Source organism: Ruditapes philippinarum, unplaced genomic scaffold (genome assembly GCF_026571515.1).
Source record: "Ruditapes philippinarum isolate M1 unplaced genomic scaffold, ASM2657151v2 ctg128_1_1_1_1, whole genome shotgun sequence".
NCBI lineage: Eukaryota > Metazoa > Mollusca > Bivalvia > Venerida > Veneridae > Ruditapes > Ruditapes philippinarum.
Genome location: NW_026861563.1, coordinates 1,098,147 through 1,123,640, shown reverse-complemented (window position 1 = coordinate 1,123,640; position 25,494 = coordinate 1,098,147). Strand labels below are relative to the sequence as shown.

Sequence of the window (25,494 nt, the reverse complement as noted above, 5' to 3'; positions counted from 1 at the left end):
GCGATTCCCAGACGGCCCAGGTCACTTTCGTTGCAACTGATCATGAAATCTTTTCCTATGGTCATTCGCACTGTACCTCTGCTCTGGTATGTACAGAAGTTTCAGTTCCTTGCAAAAGTGAAGGTAGACTGCTTGACAGCCTGCCAAGGAACAATACGGTGGCTGAACTGTGCTCTTGTGAATTCAGTGTGGCTTACTGTCGTGATATGGAGTGAAAACTACAAACACCACTATCACAACAGTCCAATTAGGCTCTTTATTGTTGAGTGACTAACTTCAAGTTTTCATGTTGATATCCTTATTAATTGCTTGACAAATACATTTGACAAATTCAGCTGGTTAAGGGTCAATATGAAGTATGATACGACCAAGTGATATATCCTGAATTAATGATCAAAATCATCAATGTGTCCCTTGTGAGTTGATTTTTATAAATACAGGTGTTAATTATAATATACAACAAAACAAGAAATATTTGCCAAGAAATTGTATTTTTCTCTCAATTTAGACAGACAGGAAAAAAGTAGAAAGTATAAATGTTCAGAGACAAGAAGCATAATCCCTGCACTTATATTTACATATAATTCACTTGAACACAGTTACTTTAAATGGTCACAGAAAGCTAAAAATTTCCAAAATAAAAGTATGTACAATAAATCAAAGGCAGGCAAAATATACCAACTGCAATGTCCCGAGAAAATAAGAATTCACGTATCTGAGATATTATTATTTTTCAAAATCATCTTTGTGATGCCATACACAGCAACAATATGAAATGGTTTATAAAATTATGTACAGAACTGTTCATGTGACATGATAGCATGAAGATGCCAGCTCAAATGTTTTTTTATAAATATGAAAATATTGTTATGACTGTAAAGAATGTATATGATTTCTGTAAGTTTATAAGAAGTCAACATCTTCTGGAGCATCTAGATCTCTATATTCTATAATCCTCCTCGGGTCAGAACCTCGACTGAAATTAAACAAACAGTAGTTTTTACTCTTAGTTTAAATAAAAAGGCAAGCTTGAAAAATCTATGGTAAATGCATATTATTAAATAACAAGTAATTTCGTTTAAAAATTAGAAGCAGTCTGTTCATATGAAAAAGCAGGGTGAGCGAACAATCTGAAATTATACACACAACTAACTGGTCCAGATCTACATCAAATGGAACATCAATCTTAAAATAAAATTTCTATTCCCTTCATGTAAAAAAACAACCCTTCAAGTAAGCCCCTTTAAGTTTAGCCCTACCTGAATGGTCGGGAATATGAATTTTGTCTTCTTGGCTCTTCCCTCTCTCTGTTATTGTTATGTTGTTCTCTTGGTTCCCGGCGTGAATATGGCTGCTGTTGCTGGTGATACGGATTTCCTGTACAATCAAAATAAACATTTTAACAAAAACTCTTTATCAGTAAAATGAGTTGTAAGTTATGGTAATTTTCTCTTATAAAGTTTACATCTCTATATAAGAAATAGAAGAGTAAACAGACATTACATAACCAGTTTAAATATATCTGAATGCAGCGAACTAATTACTTTATATAATACTCTAAACAAGACCAGGATAACTTACCACCATACCCTCCTCTCATCATGTGTGGTCCACCACCACCTCTATGTGAGTTATATCCCATGTGAGGGGGACCATATCCTCCAGGGTTTGGATACTGCTGACCCTGAGGTCCTGGTGGAGGACCCCCAGCTGTCTTGTTACCAGGGTGTTCAGGTAGTGAAGGCCGTTTGGGATCCATGAGATAGTTGTTAAAGAAGGAAACCTAAAAGATATACTAAGTATATATTTATGTTAGATACTTTTCCAAAAATTTTAAACTCCTGCAAACAATCAAAAGTAAAGGACAATGTTTTTTCCAATATTTTCAGACATAATGTTGATAAGTTTAAATGCTATTTCCATCCAGAGTATTATTAACTATTGATTTAAAACACTCCACAGACAAAGTCAAATAAAGAAAATCATCTCATTTTTATTAAATATTTTTATCGATTACACTGCTAAATTTGTCAAATATATTTCAAAATGAAACCTGGTTATGTTATTTTAAGAAATTCAACAAGTTAAGGGTGAAACTAACACATATCAATCCTACATTAAAAGCAGGGAAAGTTCAATGTACTTAATTAACAAGGTAAACATTAAACAGTTGTTTACATTTAATTTAACAGAACCAACCTCTTGTTTTACTTCCTCCACTTTCTCCCCATGTTTATTGAAGATATGTTTTCTGACAAACTCTGGGCCCTTGAACTTCTTCCCAGACAATGGACATAACCATTTGTCCTTCGCTAACTCCTGTGTATTAGCCGTCACAAATTTCTCCACTTCAGTACAGTATGTTAAGGAGAAATGCAAAACACTCCTGATATAAGTACATATTTATAATAGGGATGGCAAAGAGTAACCGGTTAACTGAGTACTGGATCGAACGTCCAAATATTGGTTAACAAAACTGATATTTGATTACTTATAAAAAATATATCATTTCTAATTTTTTTTTGTGATTTAGAAAGATTAGTGTATCAAGCTTTACATCAGATACACATTGGTTCATTATTTCAGGAAACAGGATAGAACCACTGATACTCCAAGAGAGCTCCTTACATGAAAGAATTCAAAATCCCTTGCAGATTTCAAACCAATATGAATAAGCATAAACGCCAATTTAAGTGAATTATTTGAACCACATGGTTATGAGGACATCTTAAATATTCTATACTAAACTGACAGCACTATTTTTAGACAACATTGCCTTTAACACAGCTTTAACCTGGTTATTCTAAAAACATTTTATTATGAAAGGATATGCCTCTGGATCTTTTTTGCCCATTTTCTTTGCTTGTTCCTCATCTAACTTGTCTTGTAATTCAACAAACGGTTTCACCTTGGTCTCATAGTTCTTTATCCAGTCATCCACTGTGTAATATATCAAATAAAACTGTAATTACTAATAATTATAATTTCTGTAATATATCAGTCTCATTAATCCTGTAATAACAATGAACAGACAATAATTATTACACCCATTTATTATATAAAAGTCTTATCATCCATATTTATTCAGTTTTGCAATGTTTCAACTTACAACAGTCATTGTAATATATTGTTTGAGCATCAATAATGGTGATATCAAGATATTAAACTCTATAAAATGCTGAGTACCTTATCACTTAATCAACATCTGTAATAATACCATAACAAGATACATTTGCACTTTACACAAAAAAATTAATTCATCTTTTCCAATACTAAGAATAAATGACTTACGATCTTTCTTTGTAGTTTTGGTGCTGGGTGGAGCACCTCTAGCATGCATGATACCACACCTGTGTGGCATCTCATCCTCATTAGGGTACTCATTAGCACTGTAGTAGTCAATGGAATGTACGATCCTCAAATACAAGATCATTGTATCCAATACCTGAAATATATACCTTTTACTGTATTGCAAAACTCTCATACATATGTAATAATCTACAGATAACCAATACATATTTAGAGTTATTAAATCGTCTAATCATTTCTGCATTGTGTATCACCTCATTTTATTTATCATCTTTTTAAAAGCTTTAAGAATCACTTTGCCACATATTGCCAAATCTATACATGTATATCTGCTCAAACCATGAACAAAAACATACCTTAAGGAGTGTTTCATCTCGATCTATCTGAATTTCTGGTTCTGTTTCTGCCTCACCTTCTTCAGCAGACATACCTACAATTATAGTTAAACGATCAACATTCCATTCTATACAAACTGACACTTACTATTAGTTTACAATTATGTATTATGAAACTATTATTAATGGGTAAATAAAAAACTTTTTTTATCTAGAAAATACAAAAAAAAAAAAGAGTTCTTAAAATAAATGACTCACAGAATCTTTTAAACAGTTGGTTATAAAGTTACATAATTCCTATGCGTTTGCCTGTTAGGTATTGATATATTTACAATTTGTTCTTATCCTCTACTAAAATACATGTTTCATAACTTGCACAATTTGCTGGTTTTGTTTTTATAGACAATGTTTAAAGCTGCCTGTATTATAATCAACAGTACGGTTGAACAATGTCAATATCGTGTAACGCCAAAGTTACATTTCATAATCAATCATAATATGTACCTAATAATTCCTCTTCTTCAAAGCTACCTTCATCCACTAGGTAATCTGTGATGTTTTTCAGAACAGGGTTCTTCACTGTCAGGGAAAACTGAAAATAAATGGTTCACTACTTGAAATAACACATATATTTATGTCATTTAACAAGAGGTTCATTATGGTCACTGGAGTTTGTAGATTTGCAAAGTTTTCACTATAAAACAAAGCAAATCAGAAATTTACCACAAACAATGTAAAATCTTACAAATTAGCTCTTAAAATTCTAATCTTTCAAAAAAGAAAAAAAAAACTTTACAAAAAGGATAAAATAAATAATGAATTTTAACAGACCTCTTTCTCGCAGTCTTTCTTCTCCGACTCGGGATCATCCCAGATTCTCCATTTGTCATCAAAGTTCTGGATTATTTTAGCAGCTAGTTTAATATCTTGCTTGACAACATTTTTATGAGCTGTGATCCCACTCACTGGCCGCACTCTCTGCTTCAACTCTCGATTCAAAGTTGCACCTAAATCACAGTCTCTTAACTAAAAAGGAATAAAATATTTGATATAGTTTTGACAGTTGGCCGATACCAAAAATTGAAATCACACTTTTGCAAAACATCTGACAGACTTTATTACACAAATTAACTTAGTACATGTCCTTCTATTTTTTTAAAAACTTAAAACAACAAGCAATTATCATAGTATTGCAAGCAATCCATAAGTCCCCTACCGGTTAGAACCCCAGCAGCATTCTGAAGGGTCATTGTCCATTCACTAATGTTTCTATTTTAAGTAAATTTGTTGAAAAAGTTCTTTAAAAGTGATCACAGGAAACAGTTTTTATGTACAGACAGACGGACTGAAGGACACTCTAAAGAGATTTTTTTAAACATCCCTGTTATCAAAATATAACATTTTGAAAAGCAAAATTCTTAAAAAGGAGATAACTCTTGAAATAAAGATGCAAGACGTCATACATGATGCGAGTGTAACAAAGAACAATTAGTAATGAAGGAATTGATAATGAATGTTTATTTTGAATTTGAAGTAAAAGAAAGTTAAAGGAACGAATAAGAAAAATTCAAAGTTTAAGGAGGAGATAATTCTGGAAATATGGATGCTAGATTTATACACATTGTCATATTATTATGATGTGGGAGTTTTAAGAAAATTTTATAATGATTGAAGCAGTTGGAGTAAATTACCAATTTCTCGAAAAAAGTCTAAGTTAAACAGGGGCATAATTCTGGAAATAGTCTTGCTAGAGTATTGAACTTTCTCACAAATGTTGAGTGATAATAAGAAACAAGAAAGAAGTCTGAAGTAGATACATTCAGAAAAAAAGAAGTTATCAAAAAAAAAAAATATATATATTTTTTTCATGAAAATTTTAAGTTCAAGGGAGGAAATTCTGATAAATTTTGTGCTAGAGTTGTAAACCTTGTCACATATGATGTGGTTGATGAAAAGAAACTTCTATTTAAAGTTTGAAGAAAATACCTTAAGAAATAAAGAACTTATAGTGAAACAAGATTGCATTTGTAAAAAATGCTATGCCACCGGCATGGTCTTAATTGTGGGGTGGTCTTAACTGTGAACATTCTTATCATTGCTTACATACTTTATGACAATGGTCTGTTTTAGTCATTTTGTTTGAAAAAAAAAACAACAGTATGTATCTTAAGCTACAAGCCCAATATAAAAGACACTATAAATGTATGTTTTGATATCTGATGAAAGGAAAACATATAATGATATTTCTGAAAAAAAATTAACTTGAAATTCTCTTTGGTCAGATTTCAATATCAATTATTATATGATGTAAATAATCACCTATCAAATAAAAATTAATTCTTCACAAAAAATAAATTTGCTAGAAGCAACATTAAACCACTCTAAAATTTACCTTCTCACCTTATTTCATACAATAACCCAATAATAACAGTTTTTCACACCTTGTGAAATCAAGTGTCATGCAAAGCATTCAATCAGATAATAACAACAAATTTAAGATCTAGATATGTGTTGATTTTAATATCAGTGGTCTCAATAGTGGAGTTAAATTAAGAATAAAGCAAAGAAGTTGGACTGAATTAGGTAGTCTTAAAAGTGGATAAGCGTTTATTCTTAATTCTAGATCATGTAACAATTGACACAAAGAACCTTGTAAAAAATAGTCTTATTAAGGGGGTGGTCTATATTCAGGTATGGTCATTAGTAGGGATTCTACTTTACATTGAATGTAATCAATTATCAATCAATTACTCTCTTAGAGTAATTGTAATTCAATTGATTACAGAGGTAAGTCTGAGTAATCAATAGTAATCAATTACAATAAAATCAGAAAGTAATTGTAATTAAATCAATTACTGATCAATGTAATCATCCCCAGGTCTGCCCACCGCATAAATACAACACTAAAATAGTAATGTAGGAACAAATTTTTTTGTTTTGACCCCAGGGCTTTAATTTGAATAATCTTGCTAAAGGTTCACTACACAATGTTTACTGTAAAATGTCTCACCTCTAGCCTTTGTCAATTCGAGAAGATGATTTTTTAAAGTTTTTACTATATACATGTAAGGAAAACCTATGACCCCGGGCAGGGCTAGTTTTGACACTAGAGGCAAAATTTGAACAACTTTGGTAGAGTACCTATAGATGATATCATATACTAAATATCAAAGCTCTAAGCCTTGTACCTTCAGACAATAAGATTTTTTAATGTTTTACTATATGTACATAGTGCAAATCAATGACCCCCGGGGGTGGGTCCAATTTTGACCCCAGGGCTATAATTTGTTCAATCTTGCTAGAGGTTCACTACACAATGTTTCATGCAAAATATCTAACCTCTAGCCTTTGTCAATTTAGAGAAGATGATTTTTTAAGTTTTAACTATATACATATGAGGAAAACCTATGACCCCCGGGGCAGGGCTAATTTTGACACTAGAGGCAAAATTTGAACAACTTTGGTAGAGTACCTATAGATAATAACACGTACCAAATATCAAACCTCTAAGCCTGGTACCTTCAGACAAGAAGGTATTTTAAGTTTTTAATATATGTACATATAGTGAAAATCAATGACCCCGGGGCGGGGCCGATTTGGACCCCAGGGCTATAATTTGAACAACCTTGGTAGAGGTCTACCAGACAAAGCCTTATGCAAAATATCTAAGCTCTAGGCCTTTTGGGTCTTTACAAGAAGATTTTTTAAATTTATTCTTATAATTCCTTTTGGTTGCCATGGCAACCAGAATTCTGCATGGAATGAAATTCTTTGAACAACTTTGGAAGGCCTTCACCCAAGGAACAATCCTGCCAAGTTTGGTTGAAATTGGACAAGTGGTTTTTCACAAGAAGATTTTTTAAGTTCACTATATAATCTATATAACACACACACACACACAAACAAACACACACACAGGTGAATCGCTATATGCCACCGCATCGCAGATGCTGCGGTGGCATAAAAACTTAAAAACTAGGATCAGAAATCTTGAAATTCAGTCTATTTGTTGCCATAGCAACCAGAATTTTCAACATAGGAAGAAAAGAAAAAGACTTGCATAATCTCCATACTGCCATCTATCCATATATCAAGTTTCATAAAAATATTTTCAGTACTTTTTGCGTAATCGAGGGATCCAGTTTTGTGGACGGACGGACTGACGCACAGACGGACGGACAGACGGAGGGTAAACCTAAAGTCCCCTCCGGTAAACCAGTGGGGGACTAAAAAAGTGGTTCTGAAGCGCCAAAATAATCAAAGTCAAGGTGCATAACAATAATATTTTTTCTAAGCCAAGCTAAGCTAACAAACAACTTTACAAGGTTCATGAAAATTAATACTTTACCCGGATGTTATTTAAGTTCCAGCATATTTCTTTAATGTTAACATTTTTATCAAATGTGACCCAGCCTCGTCTCAGAAATCTTCTTTCTGGTTGAGGATCTTGTAAAGCAACTCGGATAAAACCTGGATATCTTTTACATACCTGTAATAAAATTGCATGGAACATATCAACTGAATTTAAAACAACTAAAAATCTAGATATTATCACTGAGGTGGGGTAAACGTCCCAACAGATACAGAGACTTTGAGGAAAATGGGGTGTTTTGTTACCTCATAGGGTACTCCTGATCAAAAGTTACATGAATAGCTTTGTAACATGAGATAATTCAACATGTCCTACAGAGTTCATACAAACACAGCTTGAAAAGGGCAAGTGAGTAGAAATCAGTAACTATATCACCTTACCCTATCTCAACCAATTCAATTCAAGCAAAACTCAGCCGTAAGAAAATTGGATGATACAACAGAATTAGTTTGACCAAGAAGAAATGTATTTAAATGATTAAATCTTGCAATGACAGTACAACAAGAATATATAAATTAAAATATACAACTCATACATTTCATAAAGAAGATAGTACTTACAGCTTCCACCTCTTGTTTAGTTATAGATGGTGCAAGATTTCTAAGAAATATTGAGCAAGTTTTATGTAACATTCTCCTCCTATGTTCTCTAGGTGGTGATTCATGTTCTCTATCTTCATCCTTCTTTCTCTCCTTAGTATCTTCATCCTTCTCTTCATCTACAATCAGTATTCAGATGCCTCGTAACAGACTTTCACATTTTCATGTCATGTAAATTAGCCTTAAGCTAACCAAAGTTTTCTTAACATACTTGTTTACTTATTTTGTGAAAATTCCATTTAGAATAAAGACATTAAGAAAAAATTATTTGCTTATTTCATAACAAAGCAAGTTTTGCACGTTTAACTACATTTCAAGAGACTAAGCAATCAACAAAGCTTTTAATATTGACAAAAATCTTCTTGTTCAATGATAATAAATGAATGTGTAAACATTATTTGTCAGTCAGTTTCATCTTTACTCATTTGAAATATTTTCTAGGGAATGGTGGTAGTTATTAAGTCATTGTTCAAATCTACTGTTATATAATGAAGGTGAATGTATCCCAATTGTGTTTTATTCTTATCTCAAGCAGATCATTTATTATTATCTTGGGCAGATCTTCAACCCTTACTTATATAAAACTCACATTTAATGAAAATAAACAATACAACTTACCGTCTTTCTTTTTAGCTTCCTCTTTTTTGGCAGATTTCTCCTCATCAATGCCTGGAGGTGGTGGCTCATCCTCCATACCTGAAATAACAATTAACCAATGTTTCCTTTATTCTCAGAGGCTGTTAAGTCACGGAAGTGCAAACCTGTGTTTTATAATGTTGCAATAATGGATTTAGAACATGTAAGATGCTAACCACTTAAAGAAAACAGAATTGAATGTGAAACAATTCTCATAAAGGAAGCAAAATATAACCAAAGAGGTATTTTGACTTCCATACAATATCACTATAATTGTACTTACTGTCCAAAAAATAAAGGAAGATTACTCAGCTGTATGGCAAATTAGTGACATTTTTGGAACTTTAACCGGACACCAAAAATTAGCTTTTGACAAATAAAAATACATGCATTTTCGCGACTTAATAGGCTTTTAAATACCAGACGAGTATGTAGATCCAAGAGTTATTAGGCTGACTACATATTAGGCAATTCTACAAATTTAATACTTCATCTTGTCAGGACTAATACAATATAAACAGAAGCTATCAACTGAGACATATGCTTCCATAACTACACATCAAAGGTATCTAGAAAAAAAAAAGCAACTTATTAAAAACTTTCCTATGACTTTTCTATGTTTTATCAATGCTATACTGTTCAAACCTTCTATCATAATAGGGTTTGATACCTTAAACATACGGAACAGTAGTAAACATCATAAAACTAATAAGATTCAATCACTTGTTTAAAAACTTCGACATTTACAGCGATACAGGCTATTTACTCTACATTCCTAGATAAAACATAGCTACATAGCTAACCTGGAGGTGCAGGCTCTGGTTCACTGTCGGAACTACTTCCAGAACTACTTTCTGACTCTGAACCACTCTCGTAACTATACTCCTGTTTGTCTCTATGACGTTTCTTCTTCTTTGGTTTTTGTTCTTCTTTAGGCTACAAATAAATTACTTGTATTAAATTCTTTCTAAAATCATGACCATACAAAACACAAAAATTTAAACATACAAAAAACTCAATGAATGTAAATGGAATTAAAGTGACATTATGCCCTTCCAAAGATATGTAGTGAATAAACAAGTGAATCAAAACAAGTTTACATTAATTCCTTTCAATTTTATAATTTATTTTGCATGAACGATTACTCACATGGATATTTGGTGATGACAATGATGACAATAAATAAAACAGCATATTGTCACTTTAACTTTAATCTATTCAGTCATGACATAATTCTAGATACTTATAAACAATTTAACATACCTGCATTATGTTGCATCAAATTAATAAGAGTTTTTGTTACAACAGCTTTTAAGATGTTACATTCTGACAAAAAATACAATATATGTGGCATATATATTAAACAGAATATATTTTATCACATTATTGTCTATATAACATTATACAAACCTCCTCTTCATCTCCATTTTGAGCCTCTTGTTGTTTCTTCGAAAATTCCTGTGCTTTCTTTGCCAGCTCCTTTTGTTCAGCACTGATTGTAATTTCTAATGGTTTCTGCAATATAGTTTTGTGATAATATAAATATGCCAGCCAGCCTTGTTTGATACATTTACTTTTCAACAAAAAGATGAAATGGTGAATTTACTGAATTTTCAAAGAAAGAGAAGCTGATGTCCATGTCAGATAAACTTTACTGTGACAAAGACACACATTTATTTATGAAAAATTCAACATCTCTGAAATAATCTTAAAATCAAGAACTTAAATCACTAATCAAAGAGCATCACATTACTAGACTAGAGTTTTATCATATTGTACAGAAACTAGTTCAAGTCAACTCTCTACATAATGAATTTAATTAGGCTATAACAACAACTTACATCTGGTGCAGCATCTTTGTCATCTTTTGATGATTCAGTCTTTTTCTTCTCAGGGGATGACCTATAATACAACAATTATCATATAGAAGTCAAACACTTGTAAACGGTACTTTAGTTAAATACCAATAAAAATGTACATGAGTATTTTCTGAGATTGACTTTGAAAATCCAAAATGATATCAGAGACATCATGAAAGTGGCATGCCCCATAGAAATAAATAAAAAGTTTTGAACTTTCTTCAAATCAACTTACTTTAAAGCTAATGGTGGCCTAGTGGTGCGTAAATTTAATAGCAATGTTAACCCATCACTTCATGAGCATTTTGTGAAAAATGGCTGTTTTCATTGAAAAGTCTCCCGTTACAAGTTCAAATTGCTATAATACTATAAAAACTGCTTCAACACTAATCAAACTTGGCACAAATGTTGACTGGACCATTGTCCTTGCCACAACATGCTCAGGCTTAAATTTTTCTGTTACCATGGCAACTAGGGGTCATCTCAAAATTGCCAAAAATCACTATTTTGCGTTGATTTTTTCCATCATAATTGATTTCAAAGTGCTGCAACTTCTCAATGGATTGAGATAGAGTCAAATGCTTTTCATCGTTGGTTACACGTTACCTTATGATCAATCTGGGGTCATTTATAGCCTCTCACAAGTCCAAAATTTTCTTGGCGATGAGGGGGACTCTGCCCCCCTTCAAACCCCCCAAACAGAAGGGGGCACATCCCCCTTCTGGCAACCCCCTGATGTATCTTTTGCTTGGGGGGCCGCGCCGAAAAACTGGTCACTTTTTTTAACAACATTTCTCAAACAAAAACAAGTGTTAAGGGCCTAAATAATGCATTTTTTCACCATTTGAGACAACAAAAAGGGGGGGGGGGTGAAAAAGGCGTTAAAAGGCGTGTATATGAAGTAATGGGTTAACTAAGACAACAAAAGTTATAACTATAAATTGAAAGAACTTGTTTCCCAATAAATTTTAAATTGTTAAACTAACTAAAAAGGAGTTACAGTGTAAAGAAAACATATATTCAATTACGATACTCACATAACTTTATAACTTTAACCATCCATACATTAATATCTGATGCAGATGAAATGAATCAGTACAAGAATATAACCAACAAGAAACTTACATTTTGTCAACACTTTCTGAATTATTGCGACTCCTGCTTGCATCCATTTCTTCATCTGACTCTTCAAGAACTTTCATATCTTCTTCATTACCACCTTCCATCAGTATGACAGCTGTAATATACAACATTCTTATCTCTATAGAAACCAATTTACCCAACTCTTACCACCTACCTTAAATAGACAAGTTACATGTCCATCAGTATGACAGCTGTAATATACAACATTCTCATCTCTATAAAACCAATTTACCCAACTCTTACCACCTATCTTAAATAGACAAGTCACATGTCCATCAGTATGACAGCTGTAACATACAACATTCTTATCTCTATAGAAACCAATTTACCCAACTCTTACCACCTATCTTAAATAGACAAGTCACATGTCCATCAGTATGACAGCTGTAACATACAACATTCTTATCTCTATAGAAACCAATTTACCCAACTCTTACCACCTATCTTAAATAGACAAGTCACATGTCCATCAGTATGACAGCTGTAACATACAACATTCTTATCTCTATAGAAACCAATTTACCCAACTCTTACCACCTATCTTAAATAGACAAGTCACATGTCCATCAGTATAACAGCTGTAACATACAACATTCTTATCTCTATAGAACCAATTTACCCAACTCTTACCATCATATCTTAATCTTAAATAAATATGTCCATTTTATATTCTGGACAAAAACCATTCATTATTTTTAGGGAAAATTTCAAAACATGTACTGGCTGAATAGCAAATATTGCAGGCCATGGTCTGATGTACATACACTTGCTATGTTTCAATACTAAAATTCACTTTCAACATTTAGAATAATACATTAAAATTTATTAAATCATGATGAATGCTTTTTTCAACATATTTAAGCTTTACACAAAAACAAATTTATCAACATCTTCTTCTATATATGATTTATTTAGTACAATACACTGTGAACAAGAACAAATAAAATTTTCTGGCTTTCATAAGCTGTTTTGCTTCGGTACTTGGTATGAAATTTACATAAAAGAAGTGCCATATAGATGATCAGCTGTGTTATAAAATTGATACAGGGGATTATTCTACAGAATGCAAAGTAATTGTCAATTACAAACCTGCATCTAGAAGTTTCACAATGACATCATGGTACTCTGTATCGCATGTAACAGCATCCATGTAGCCCTTTTTCATCAATTCAAAAAATACGTCGCAGCGACGTTTCAATGCATGACGTACCTCATCTTGTCGTCTCTCAAACTCTTCAGGATGATATTTCGACTTGAACCTGAAGTAGCGCCAAATTAAACTTATTTAAAATCATTGCATTCAAATGAAAATCAATCAAGTTTTTAAACTGAACAGGTATTCTTTTAGTCTGTCATGACTTTGATCAGTTTTTATCCCCTCAAAAAATACAAGGAAACCCAAGACAACAGAAACCAGAATCTCATGTTACTTCTAATCCACTGCTTTTAATTTTCTTTATTTTGCTCACACTTTCCTCCTTAACAAACAAGTTTCTGTCTCTCCAGTTTCAGAAGCAAGTTTCAGTATGAATCAATATGTAAAAGGAATACAAAAATACAATTTCATCATCTCCAATTCGTACAAGGTAAAGAAGAAAAAAAAAGCTTGCAGAGAGACTTTTAAACAGTCTTCTTAACTATAGGATAAAAACACTTTAAAGCCACTCTCCCACACACAGGTGGTTTGAACATTTCTGCAACAGATATATTTAAACTGCATGTTCAAATATTTACACGAAACTAGATAAATACACATATTACTACCAGAAAAAAAAACCTGCTTATTTAAGTTTTGGCACATTCATTTTGCTAGAATTTTACAGTGTTCCAACCTTTTATTTTGTAAACATTGGTCTAGAATCAGAATTTTTCGAGTTAGTCTTTACATTTTATTTTAGACCATTATTTAGTTGTAAAACTAACACAGTGCAATGCAATAAATATAACCACATATACATTCTTCATTCGGATCAATTGTCTATTAGGTGTGCTAAAAGGAACCCTATATTTGTTTATTATTTGGTATAAACAACATTTTTCAGAAAACTTATATGACATTTGTATACACTGACAAATACTAGTGATAATTAGAAGTTTATATATTTTAACCTTGTGTGGGTCAGTAGCTTTAAAAGTAAACAAAACTTGTCCAAGAAAATATTTCAACATAAAACAACCTGAACCTGTTACCTGTTTCAACCATCGTAGATCTTATTCCACACTAATATGTCAGCTGAACGCGATTTTAATCTATTATAACCTAACATGAACCTAAACTTATATCTTGCATAAAACTGCATTGTGCGCAGTTTGCCTTAAATGACAACGCGAATAATTTCCTGGTCCGATGAGAGATAATCCAGATTAAGACGAAGATCTCCCATTCCTGTGTGGTCTCTAAAGGCGGAAAATAATTAAGTCATGTTAACAACAAATTCAGTCTATTTTGGCATTAAGACTTTCAATAAAATAGAAAATTTTTTTTTTACACTATTTGGATTGTATCTCCAACAAGACAGAATTTATTTTTTTTTCTAATACAGAAATCAAGTTTTTAAGAATAATTTACAAAAGATGTTGATAATAAAACATTGCCAAAATAGACTTTAAATTACATCAAAAGTAACTGAAAAACAATTGAAATAGTAAATGGACAATCATTTATCAAAATTATGCTGCTGTAAAGTTCTCTCTTTGATAGAGCATTACCATTTTACTCTATGACATCTTTAGAGAATTGTATGGCCATTTACTGGCAATTTATTCACAAAGATGTTGAAATGTGTCCATTCTGCTTCACTTCATTTACTAGTCATTTCCATAGTATTTTCAATAGGAAGAGACTTAGTTCTCTTGTATTTCAACAGTAAAAAACTGTAACTATTACAGCAGACATGTCATAATACTTCTGAATTCAATTTCAAAATTCTGTCCTGAATTTAATTTAATAAACCACTTCAAAAATCAGAAAGTATAATAAATAAATAGATCTGTACCATTCTTCATCTTTGTGTTGAAGGAAGAACTCATTAATTTGTTTAAGTCTAAACTCTTCCTTATATTCATTGTACTTCTTTACAGCATCTTGATCACTAATTGTGTCATCTTGCTGGCCCAGAAACATTTTAAATGACATCATTGGTGGCTGGGTAGGATAATCTGGATCAGGCCTGTAATGACATTATTAAATCAATGCATATAGACATTTCTAAATGAGAAGTTTCTCTTTCACAAAAAGCTAGAGAAGAAATGAGAAATATATACGAAATAGGCCAGTGGTGTCTGCTTATGATATCTTACTATTCTACTAGGTTTAAATTTGAATCAATTGCCACTCCACAAAAATAATCTTAGCCATTAACATCAAGTTTACCAATATTTTGGAAATATTCCAATCCAATATATATTTAAGGACAAATGAAATCTTCACTTTAATATATAACAATAGAAAACATAAAATTTTATTCTATGGGTTGTCATTCTCTCCCATATAATTATGTTTTCCACTTACATAGTCTGTCCTGGGCCGCCAAATCCTCCATCTTGAGGGGGTCCCATGTTAGGGCCTGGGCCCCAGTTTGGTGGTGGACCTCTACCATGCATCATACCACCTCCATAGTGTGGCATATCATAGTGCGGCATCTCATCCCTGTAATATACCCATACAGTTTTACTTAACTGTACCCATACAAAATCCCTTCTTATTTGTACTATGACTATGAGTTCACACTTATGATAAGTTCACACTCATTATACAGCAGAAATAAAGCAACAGAAGTGAACATTTTGACTTTGTTTCTATTTATGAAAATACTATACTCAAAGAACATTTAATCATGCAATTTTTAAATGTTTCAAAAACATTTATTGCACTTTCATTTCATGACAATTAGAGCATTTTTTCAGTTTATAGATTGCATGTTTAGATCTACAGTATGGTGTAATATTGCATTCGTCAATTAAGAGTAATCTTAGTGCCCCTGGTTCAGAAAAATTTGTTTCAGTTTTCTATTTTTTGTATTGACAAATTCTACACCATGTTATCCAACTGGATAAAATGCCAATTTTAGTGAGTCTATGGAATTTCCTGCAACATTTTCATTTTATGTGCACAAATGGCACAAAACCCTGTTTTCTGCAGGTAATGAGGTATCTGGTTTATGTATCATACACTTCAAATCTTTTTATGAAGGTATTTGCATATGACATTGTCTACATAACACTAAAACCATTCTGTATGTATTCCTTTTCTTTAATGAATACTTCACTCCTATATGATAAAATTTTAAAGGTGAAAAAAAAAATGTTTAACTATCTTGACCCTTAAAATGCTGTCGAATTTGTGCTCAGATCTGAATATGGAACAGTGGCAGGCCATTTCAAGTTTTAGGGAAATTCAACATCAAAATACAAAAATCAAACTACCAATAGCCCTGAGTCTAGTCAGACTGCACAGATATGCTACCGGCTAGACTCAATACTGATGACAATGGCTAATCACTTTTAGTTCAAGCAGATTAAGAGGTTAATTAAGCAAAGATCTATTTTATAAAAAAATGTTTTACCAATCTCTCCTCATGCGTTTATGTGGTGGACTGAACTCTCTGCGAGGTGGACTGCTATATCTCTCCCTGCGACCACGATCATATTCTCTACCATACATGTCACGTCTCCCTGCACTGTTTTCTCTACCTCTCCAACTACTGCGAGAATCATAGCGCTCAGATCCCCTGAAATAACAACAAGCAAATTCGTTGAATTTATATCCCCCGCCGAGTACTGGTTATTACTAACACAACAACTGAAGACATAAGGCTTTATTTATATATTTATCATGGCATAAACAGTAATATTCTTTGAACTTGATAAATATTCAGGGCAATAACAGAGCCATAACTCTGTATTAAATAGTAATATCTGGAAATGCCAATGAGATGTATGCATACTGCATAACTAATCAAGGGCCATAAATCTGAGTTATAAGTGTCTGACCGGAACAAGGCGACTATATTCACATCTCCTCTTTGTATCCCATAAAGTTTCATTGAATTCCAGCCAGTAGTTACAGAAAAGTAGCACGGAAACGATTATTGCTCTGGTTGTATACTGCATAAGGTATCAAGGGCCATAACTTTAAGTTAAAATGTCTGACCGGAACAAGGCAACGATATGCGCATCTCCTCTTGGTATTGAATATTCCAATAAAGTTTCATTGAATTCAAGCCAGTAGTTGCAGAGAAGTAGCACAGAAACGATTATTGCTCTGGTTGGATACTGCATTTATTAACTAATCAAGGGCCATAACTCAAAATTAAAGTGTCTGACCGGAACAAGCCGAGGATATGCACATTTTCTCTTGGTATTGAAGGTTCCAATAAAGTTTCATTGAATTCCTGCCAATAGTTGCAGGGAAGTTAGCGTGGAAACAATTTTTGCTCTATATGCATACTGCATAACTAATCAAGGGCCATTACTCTGAGTTAAAGTGTCTGACCGGAACAAGGCGACGATATGCGCATCTCCTCTTGGTATTGAAGGTTCCCATAAAGTTTTGTTGAATTCCAGCCAGTAGTTGCAGAGAAGTAGCACAGAAACGATTATTGTTCTACAGGCATACTGCATAACTAATCAAGGACCATAACTCTGAGTTAAAGTGTCTGACTGGAACAAGGCAAGGATATGCGCATCTCCTCTTGGTATTGAAGGTTCCCATAGTTTCGTTGAATTCCAGCCTGTAGTAGCAGAGAAGTAGCGCGGAAACAATTTTAGATTCCATCAGTGGGGGATAATTACAGTAAAGTCTGCTTATAACGAACTCATTGGGACATTCAAAATTTGTTCCTTATATCCGGAGTTTCTTGTAAGCATATAGCGAATTAGTTCCTTGTATTAGGAGTTTTTATAGCGAACCGATTTACTTATAACGAACTGATTGTCAAACATTGTCGGCCATTTTGAAGAGCATTTGATTAAGAAAAATTAGTCATTTACTTCTTTTTAGACACAATACCCGAGAGCGTACATTTTTGAATTTGAAAGTCCTTTGCTATTTCAGTTTTAGTGTTTTTAACTATTTTAACTATGCGCATCCCCTCTTGATATTGAAGGTTCCCATAAAGTTTCGTTGAATTCCAGCCAGTAGTTGCAGAGAAGTAGCGCGGAAACGATTTTTACTCTATATGCAAACTGCATAACTAATCAAGGGCCATAACTCTGAGATAAATTGTCTGACCAGAACAAGCCAACGATATGCGCATCTTATATATTCCCATAAAGTTTCGTTGAATTCCAGCCACTTGTTGCAGAGAAGTAGCGCGGAAACGATTTTTACTCTATATGCATACTGCATAACTAATCAAGGGCCATAACTCTGAGTTAAAGTGTCGGACCGAAACAAGCCGACGATATGCGCATCTCCTCTTAATATTGATGATTCCCATAAAGTTTGTTGAATTCCAGCCAGTAGTTGCAGAGAACTAGTCCGGAAACGAAATTCGGACGGACGGAAGGACAACGCCAAAACTATATCCCCCTCCCGATTCCATCGGCGGGGGATAACAACTAAATTATAACTTCCAGGTACATGGATTAAACTTCTGTTATCAAATGTTTCAACAGGTCTAGGATTTCATGATATTCATGAAAGGTTTATACATTGATTTCAACAAGAGCCACCGCCGGGCGGGGGCAACGCTCGACTTTTTACTTTTTCTAATCGCAAACATAGAAAGGTTTGAACATATATTAACGTTTCCTTTTTATAAATTTAGTTTGTCTGTCTTGTCACATTAGTTTTCTTTATATATTTTGTATATATATGAATAGAAACATTAAGCATATTTCTAAAAATAGCAACAGTACGCAATTTCTTAAAATAGCAACATGACGCAATTTCTCAATATAGAAAAAATGACGCAATTTCTAAAAATACAAAAAATGACATAATTTCTAAAAATAAAAAAGTGATGCAATTTCTAAAAATAGCAACAATGATGCAATTTCTAAAAATAGAAAAATTGACGCAATTTCTAAAAATAGAAAAAATGAAGCAATTTCTAAAAAAAGAAAAAAATGACGCAATTTCTAGATATACTAAAATAGAAATTATGACGCAATATCTAAAAATAGAAATTATGACGCAATATCTAAAAATAGAAATTATGACGCAATTTCTAAAAGTAGAAAAAATGACGCAATTTCTAAAAATAGCACCAATGACGCAATTTCTAAAAATAGAAATTATGACGCAATTTCTAAAAATAGAAATTATGACGCAATTTCTAAAAAATGACGCAATTTCTAAAAATAGCACCAATGACGCAATTTCTAAAAATAGAAAAAATGACGCAATTTCTAAAAATAGAAATTATGACGCAATTTCTAAAAAGAAAAAAATGACGCAATTTCTAAAAATAGCACCAATGACGTCATTTCTAAAAATAGAAATTATGACGCAATTTCTAAAAATAGAAAAAATGACGCAATTTCTAAAAATAGCACCAATGACACAATTTCTAAAAATAGAAATTATGACGCAATTTCTAAAAATAGAAAAAATGACGCAATTTCTAAAAATAGAAAAAATGACGCAATTTCTAAAAATAGAAATTATGACGCAATTTCTAAAAATAGAAATTATGACGCAATTTCTAAAAATAGAAAAAATGACACAATCTCTAAAATTAGAAACAATGACGCATTTTCTAAAAATAGCAACAATGACGCAAATTCTAAAAATAGCACCAATGATGCAATTTCTAAAAACAGAAATTATGACGCAATTTCTAAAAATAGCAAAAATGATGCAATCTCTAAAAATACTAAAAATAGAAATTATGACGCAATTTCTAAAAATAGAAAAAATGACGCAAATTCTAAAAATAGCACCAATGATGCAATTTCTAAAAACAGAAATTATGACGCAATTTCTAAAAATAGCAAAAATGATGCAATCTCTAAAAAAACTAAAAATAGAAATTATGACGCAATTTCTAAAAATAGAAAAAATGACGCAATATCTAAAAATAGCACCAATGACGCAATTTCTAAAAAACAGAAATTACGACGCAATTTATAAAAATAGAAAGTATGACACAGTTTCTAAAAATAGCACCAATGATGCAATTTCTAAAAATAGAAATTATGACGCAATTTCTAAAAATAGAAAAAATGATGCAATCTCTAAAAATACTAAAAATAGAAATTATGACGCAATTTCTAAAAATAGAAAAAATGACGCAATATCTAAAAATAGCACCAATGACGCAATTTCTAAAAATAGAAATTATGACGCAATTTCTAAAATAGAAATTATGAAACAATTTCTAAAAATAGAAAAAATGATGCAATCTCTAAAAATACTAAAAATAGAAATTATGACGCAATATCTAAAAATAGAAAAAATGAAGCAATTTCTAAAAATAGAAATTATGATGCAATTTCTAAAAATAGAAAAAATGATGCAATCTCTAAAAATAGAAACAATGACGCATTTCTATAAAAAAAAAACAAAAAAACAATGACCCAATTTCTCTAAATAGAAACAATGACGCAATTCTATAAATAGAAACAATGACGCAATTCTATAAATAGAAACAATGACACAATTTGAGTTATTGTTGTTGTTGTTGTAAATATATATATATATAGACACACACACACCAATAAATATTTAAATATGGTCATTTACTGCACAAATCTGAGAAAATTCAGTAATTTAACCTTCAAGGTCAAGGTCATTTAAGAGCCCAAGCAAAGTTGGGTTTGATAAACAACAAGGTCTGGTCCTTAAGAATGTTCTCTAATAATATGAAGTTGATCCCTTCAATAATAGCAAAGTTACAGTCAGTGACCGCCAAAACCATGAAAATTTCAATAATTTGACCTTCAAAGACAATGTCATTAATGTGTGAAGGTCAAGGTCTTCCGGTTATATCTTTAACAGTAATCTTTGAAGATTATTATGTTCAAGTTTCAGGACAATCCATTCAAAATAACAAACTTACAGCCAATAAAAGCCAAAAAAATGAAAATTTCAATAATTTGACCTTCAAAGTCAAGGTAATTTATGAGTGAAGGTCAAGGTCTGGCTGGTTATTTTTAAGGGATATCCTTAAAGATTATTATGTTCAAGTTTGAAGACAATCCATTCAAAAATAACAAAGTTACAGCCAATAACAGCATGAACAAGCAAAAATTGGACTTTTAACCTTGAAGGTCAAGGTCATTTATGGATGAAGGTCAAGGTTAGTGTGGTCTACTGAAAGGTCTTGTCCCAAGGGTTGTTGTGGCCAAGTATGAAGACAATACACAAAGAAATAAAAAAGTTATGATCCAGGTACAAGTTTTTGGACGGCAACGGCAACGCCGACCTGACTGTAGCAATACCTCTATTTTTTTTTAAAAAAAAAAAGTCGAGCTAAAAACTAATGTCCCCTGTTATCATGGAAAAGCATAATTTTAAAGTAATTATAAATTTTAAAAATCTAAGCTAACCTATCATGATCCCAGTCTCTACGTCTTTCATCACGTCTATGATCATAATCATTTCTCTCTCTTCTAAATTTGTCTCTGGCTTTCCTTCTCTCATATTCATCATCACTGTCAGCCATTTTTACCTAAAATATATTAAAGACAAAACTGTCAGTATAAACACTTATGTCCATAACTTGACACTTTCACATCAGTCAATGTTTAAACAAACCTATTGGCACTTAAAACAGGGGAATTTTTCTAAATTCTAAGCATTATATATTATTTCTTTAATATTTTGTTATCTTTCAGTAATTCCATATAAAGGGACAAATTGCTGTGATGCGATTATACCAACCAAATTACTGAGTAATCAATTCTTTTTAATCTTGTAGTGATTAAACGTGTAGGACATTTCTAACACCCAGTTGGGTTGAATCTTTAGCAATGTGGTTGAGTGTCCGCCTTGTAATCGAGAGGTCTGGGAATCAAATCCCGGTCAGTGCCTGAAGATTTTTCAGGTTTACAATAATGTTGACGAGGTTAAAAGTTAAAACATTAATAGCCATGCTAATACTAATAGTGTTTTCATTTGCCAGCATAAAGAATTGACTAGCAACCAATTACAGACAGAAGGATGGAGCAGTGTATCTAACATGTCCCCTACAGGGAACTTTAAAGATAAAATACATTCAGCATCAGCATACAGTATTTGCTCATGGACAGTGATTAGGATCCTAATCTTTCTACTTTCACTATCGATAGTCTGTATCATATTTTCGGGAATTTTGATTGGATGGCCTTGTTTCGGTATTTACTTTGCACACACTCAAATTATACACTGCACTCAATTAATGAATTATTTTGGAACATTGGTTAAAGTTAGGCATAAGGCCGGGTGATGAATTCTTAGGAGAACATATACTATTTTAATAAAACATGTTGACCACACATGTATTTATCAGTGTTCCAAGTTGGAGGATGAAGACGTAAATTATTGCAACATAATGAAACTTTAATCTGACACATTTCCAGAGTGTCTGATAGTTTGATAAACACACTAATCATGCATGACCTTTCACATTTGGGCCGCTTATGTAATTTACACGGCCGCTTATTGATTTTAAGTGTGGTAGTTGTCGGATACTTTAACCTTACGTTGAGGCCAGTAAAATTCGCCAATTAAAGATTTTATGTGCCAGAATTAATATTTTGTCGCATTTGCCACCACTGGGGAAAGACAATCCTTGAAGAAATACGACTTTTTAACTGAAAGGCCCATAGCAGTATTGTGCGAACTAATATCGCACCTTGTGCAATTTTTATGCGACAATTTTCGTAAATGTGCAATATTCTCGCAAATCGCATGCCTTTCCCTGTCACTGTTTTCTATAGCATGAGTTCAGTTGCAAGGCCATTTTTTATGATTATATCACCAAACGAAACCTTTCATACAACAGAAATTTACAGACACTATGAAATGTCATAAAAATTTCATGAGAAGTCCAAGTTACTTCCCTTTTATGCTAGATTTACGTTTCCCAATGGGTTTTTGGGAGTTTATTTTTGTTTCGATTTAATAAAAAGAACAAAAATATGTGAAACATTTAACACCTTAGTTATTTAGAATTAATTTAAAAACTTATGCTATAGAAAATAGATTTTTAGGGAAAAAAAGAGATTAGTGTTATATCGGAGAGCGTTATAATGTGGCTGCAGTGTATTTGTTTTTTGGGGGACGCGGCTGCAGTGTATTTGGTTTTTGGGGGAAAATTGCTAATTTATTATATTAGAAAAGGCTTCCTATGAATATTTATCTCCATTTTGTGGGTTTTATATGTTTAGAATGCATTCTAACAGTTGTAATTAATTTAAACAAGTGTCGGCGAAAACTTGAATGCTTTTTAAATAGTCGATTTTTTTCTGCCTTTCATATTTATGAAAATAAATTGTAGAGAAGTGTATTGATTACAGATGTTGGGCATTTCAATCACCCTTGCTATTGGGTTAACCCTTTGAATAGCTACGTAGCCAAGTGTCCACATTGCAATTTGCGAGGTCTGGGTTCAAATCTCGGGTAGACCCTTGGAATAATATTTAATCTTAATTATCTCCCTTGTATGCATTGCAGTTTCTTTACAAGTGTGTCACGGACAAAGAGGATACTGCAAAGACCGAATATTATCTAGCAGTTTGACGCATAGAATACAATAGATTTTTGTTATCAAAAAGATATCACATAAATAGCAAATATAACCTGTTATTTTGAACAAATTTAATTCAGATTTGATTTCAATGCACGCCGGTAGTACGGTATCGCGGTAGACAGACGTTTCACTATTGAGACGTTTCACACCAAGACGGTTCACACCAAGACGTTTCACTCCCAAATGGGAGTGAAACGTCTTGAAGACATTTCACTCCCATTTTATACCAAAGTCTATATATATACTACTGTAACAATATACCTTAATTTAACTGAAAAATGAAAGTTTGTATGTCATAATTGTTAAAGTTTTTATTTTTTATTTTTTACTTGATTAGAGAGATCTTTGATCTGATATCTTTTCAGATATTTATTCTAGTTTAGGGAAGGTTATCATATATGACCGGATAAAGGCGGATATAATTGTATGAAAGTTGCAGTTCTCTAAAGATGTTAATGATAATAATTTATAAATGATTTTCTTTGCATTATTTTTATATTAATAAGTAAAAAAAATTCTGAAGATAATCTTACATAATATATTAAATATTATTATCTGATTAAATATCATTTTATTTTTGTTATAATTTATAACCAAAACTTATGGAGGAGTTTCTGTTTCCATGTTTTTGGTTTTAATTGGCTGAACATTGTCTAAAATTATTTCAATGGTCCAGTAAACAACTAATTAATAACTGTTGATGCTAAAGTGCAATGTCTAAGTTTGTTAAATGGCTACTGTTCAATTAATCGATAAAGAAATAATTTAAAAGAATAATTAATTTATGCACATTTTCTGCATTTTATTGATCAATATATTTACAAAAAAAACCTAATAAATATATTTTATATATTGATATTATTTAATTACTGTACTGGCAGTGGTTTCAATATTCAAACTGGTACTTACAATGTGTCTTTGTTGTTCACGAACATTTTCATTTTGTTATTCTATCATCTTTCTTGATTTATTATAAATAGAATTTTCTCATGTTGTTACTCTTATAATAAAAAACGATATTTAAGACATTTTATGATTTATCTTTCATATAAACCTCTTATCATTAAACCCATATTTAAATGAGTATGATGATATATATAATCTTCTAATAATTCATCATAATTATGTCCTCATTGAAACCAACATTATTACTCCTAATAGTTAACAGGAATTCTTCAAAACACTGTTTAAATGGAACAAAATTCATTTTTTTAGCTGATACTATACTGTATATCTCATAATTATTTACACATTCTGTTATATTTTAGAAAAAATATACTTTTATAATCATTCTTCAAATTCATAAATTCTTCTTCACAATACTCTCAAATTCAACAAAATGAATCATTAATTTGAATTTCCCCTTCAAAATGAAAATAAATTTTCTTAATAAAAACATCTAAAAATGGGAGTGAAACGTCTATACAATTGACAAAATGGGAGTGAAACGTCTAGGTGTGAACCGTCTTGGGAGTGAAACGTCTCAATAGTGAAATGTCTTGGGAGTGAAACGTCTGACATTCCGGTATCGCCCTCTAACGGTGTTTACAAACTTTAGCTGGT

At 32.0% G+C, this 25,494-nt stretch overlaps 1 protein-coding gene across 1 annotated transcript; it reads right to left on the bottom strand.

Annotated features, from left to right (window-relative positions):
* Positions 1 to 475: 475 nt before the first annotated feature.
* On the bottom strand, positions 476 to 25,482 carry LOC132716159 (serrate RNA effector molecule homolog). Its single transcript, XM_060699359.1, has 23 exons — positions 25,464 to 25,482; positions 23,982 to 24,044; positions 21,749 to 21,870; positions 16,819 to 16,983; positions 15,765 to 15,902; positions 15,250 to 15,423; positions 13,343 to 13,512; positions 12,236 to 12,347; positions 11,093 to 11,153; positions 10,662 to 10,766; positions 10,055 to 10,187; positions 9,234 to 9,311; positions 8,577 to 8,734; positions 7,993 to 8,133; positions 4,476 to 4,670; positions 4,149 to 4,236; positions 3,666 to 3,739; positions 3,292 to 3,445; positions 2,833 to 2,940; positions 2,200 to 2,354; positions 1,582 to 1,783; positions 1,260 to 1,377; positions 476 to 976 (listed from the first exon to the last, which is right to left on the bottom strand). Exons 3-23 carry the CDS (start codon positions 21,862 to 21,864, stop codon positions 904 to 906), a joined length of 2,718 nt encoding a protein of 905 aa, XP_060555342.1. The 5' UTR covers positions 21,865 to 21,870; positions 23,982 to 24,044; positions 25,464 to 25,482; the 3' UTR covers positions 476 to 903.
* Between the last annotated feature and the right edge of the window lie 12 nt (positions 25,483 to 25,494).

Coding starts and splice junctions, on each gene's coding strand:
- LOC132716159 (XM_060699359.1), bottom strand. CDS start 21,864: ATGGCTGACAGTGATGATGAATATGAGAGAAGGAAAGCCAGAGACAAA. Junction 16,984..21,748: donor AGAGACTGGGATCATGATAG/GTTAGCTTAGAT, acceptor TTGTTATTTCAG/GGGATCTGAGCGCTATGATT. Junction 8,134..8,576: donor CTAAACAAGAGGTGGAAGCT/GTAAGTACTATC, acceptor ATTTTATTACAG/GTATGTAAAAGATATCCAGG.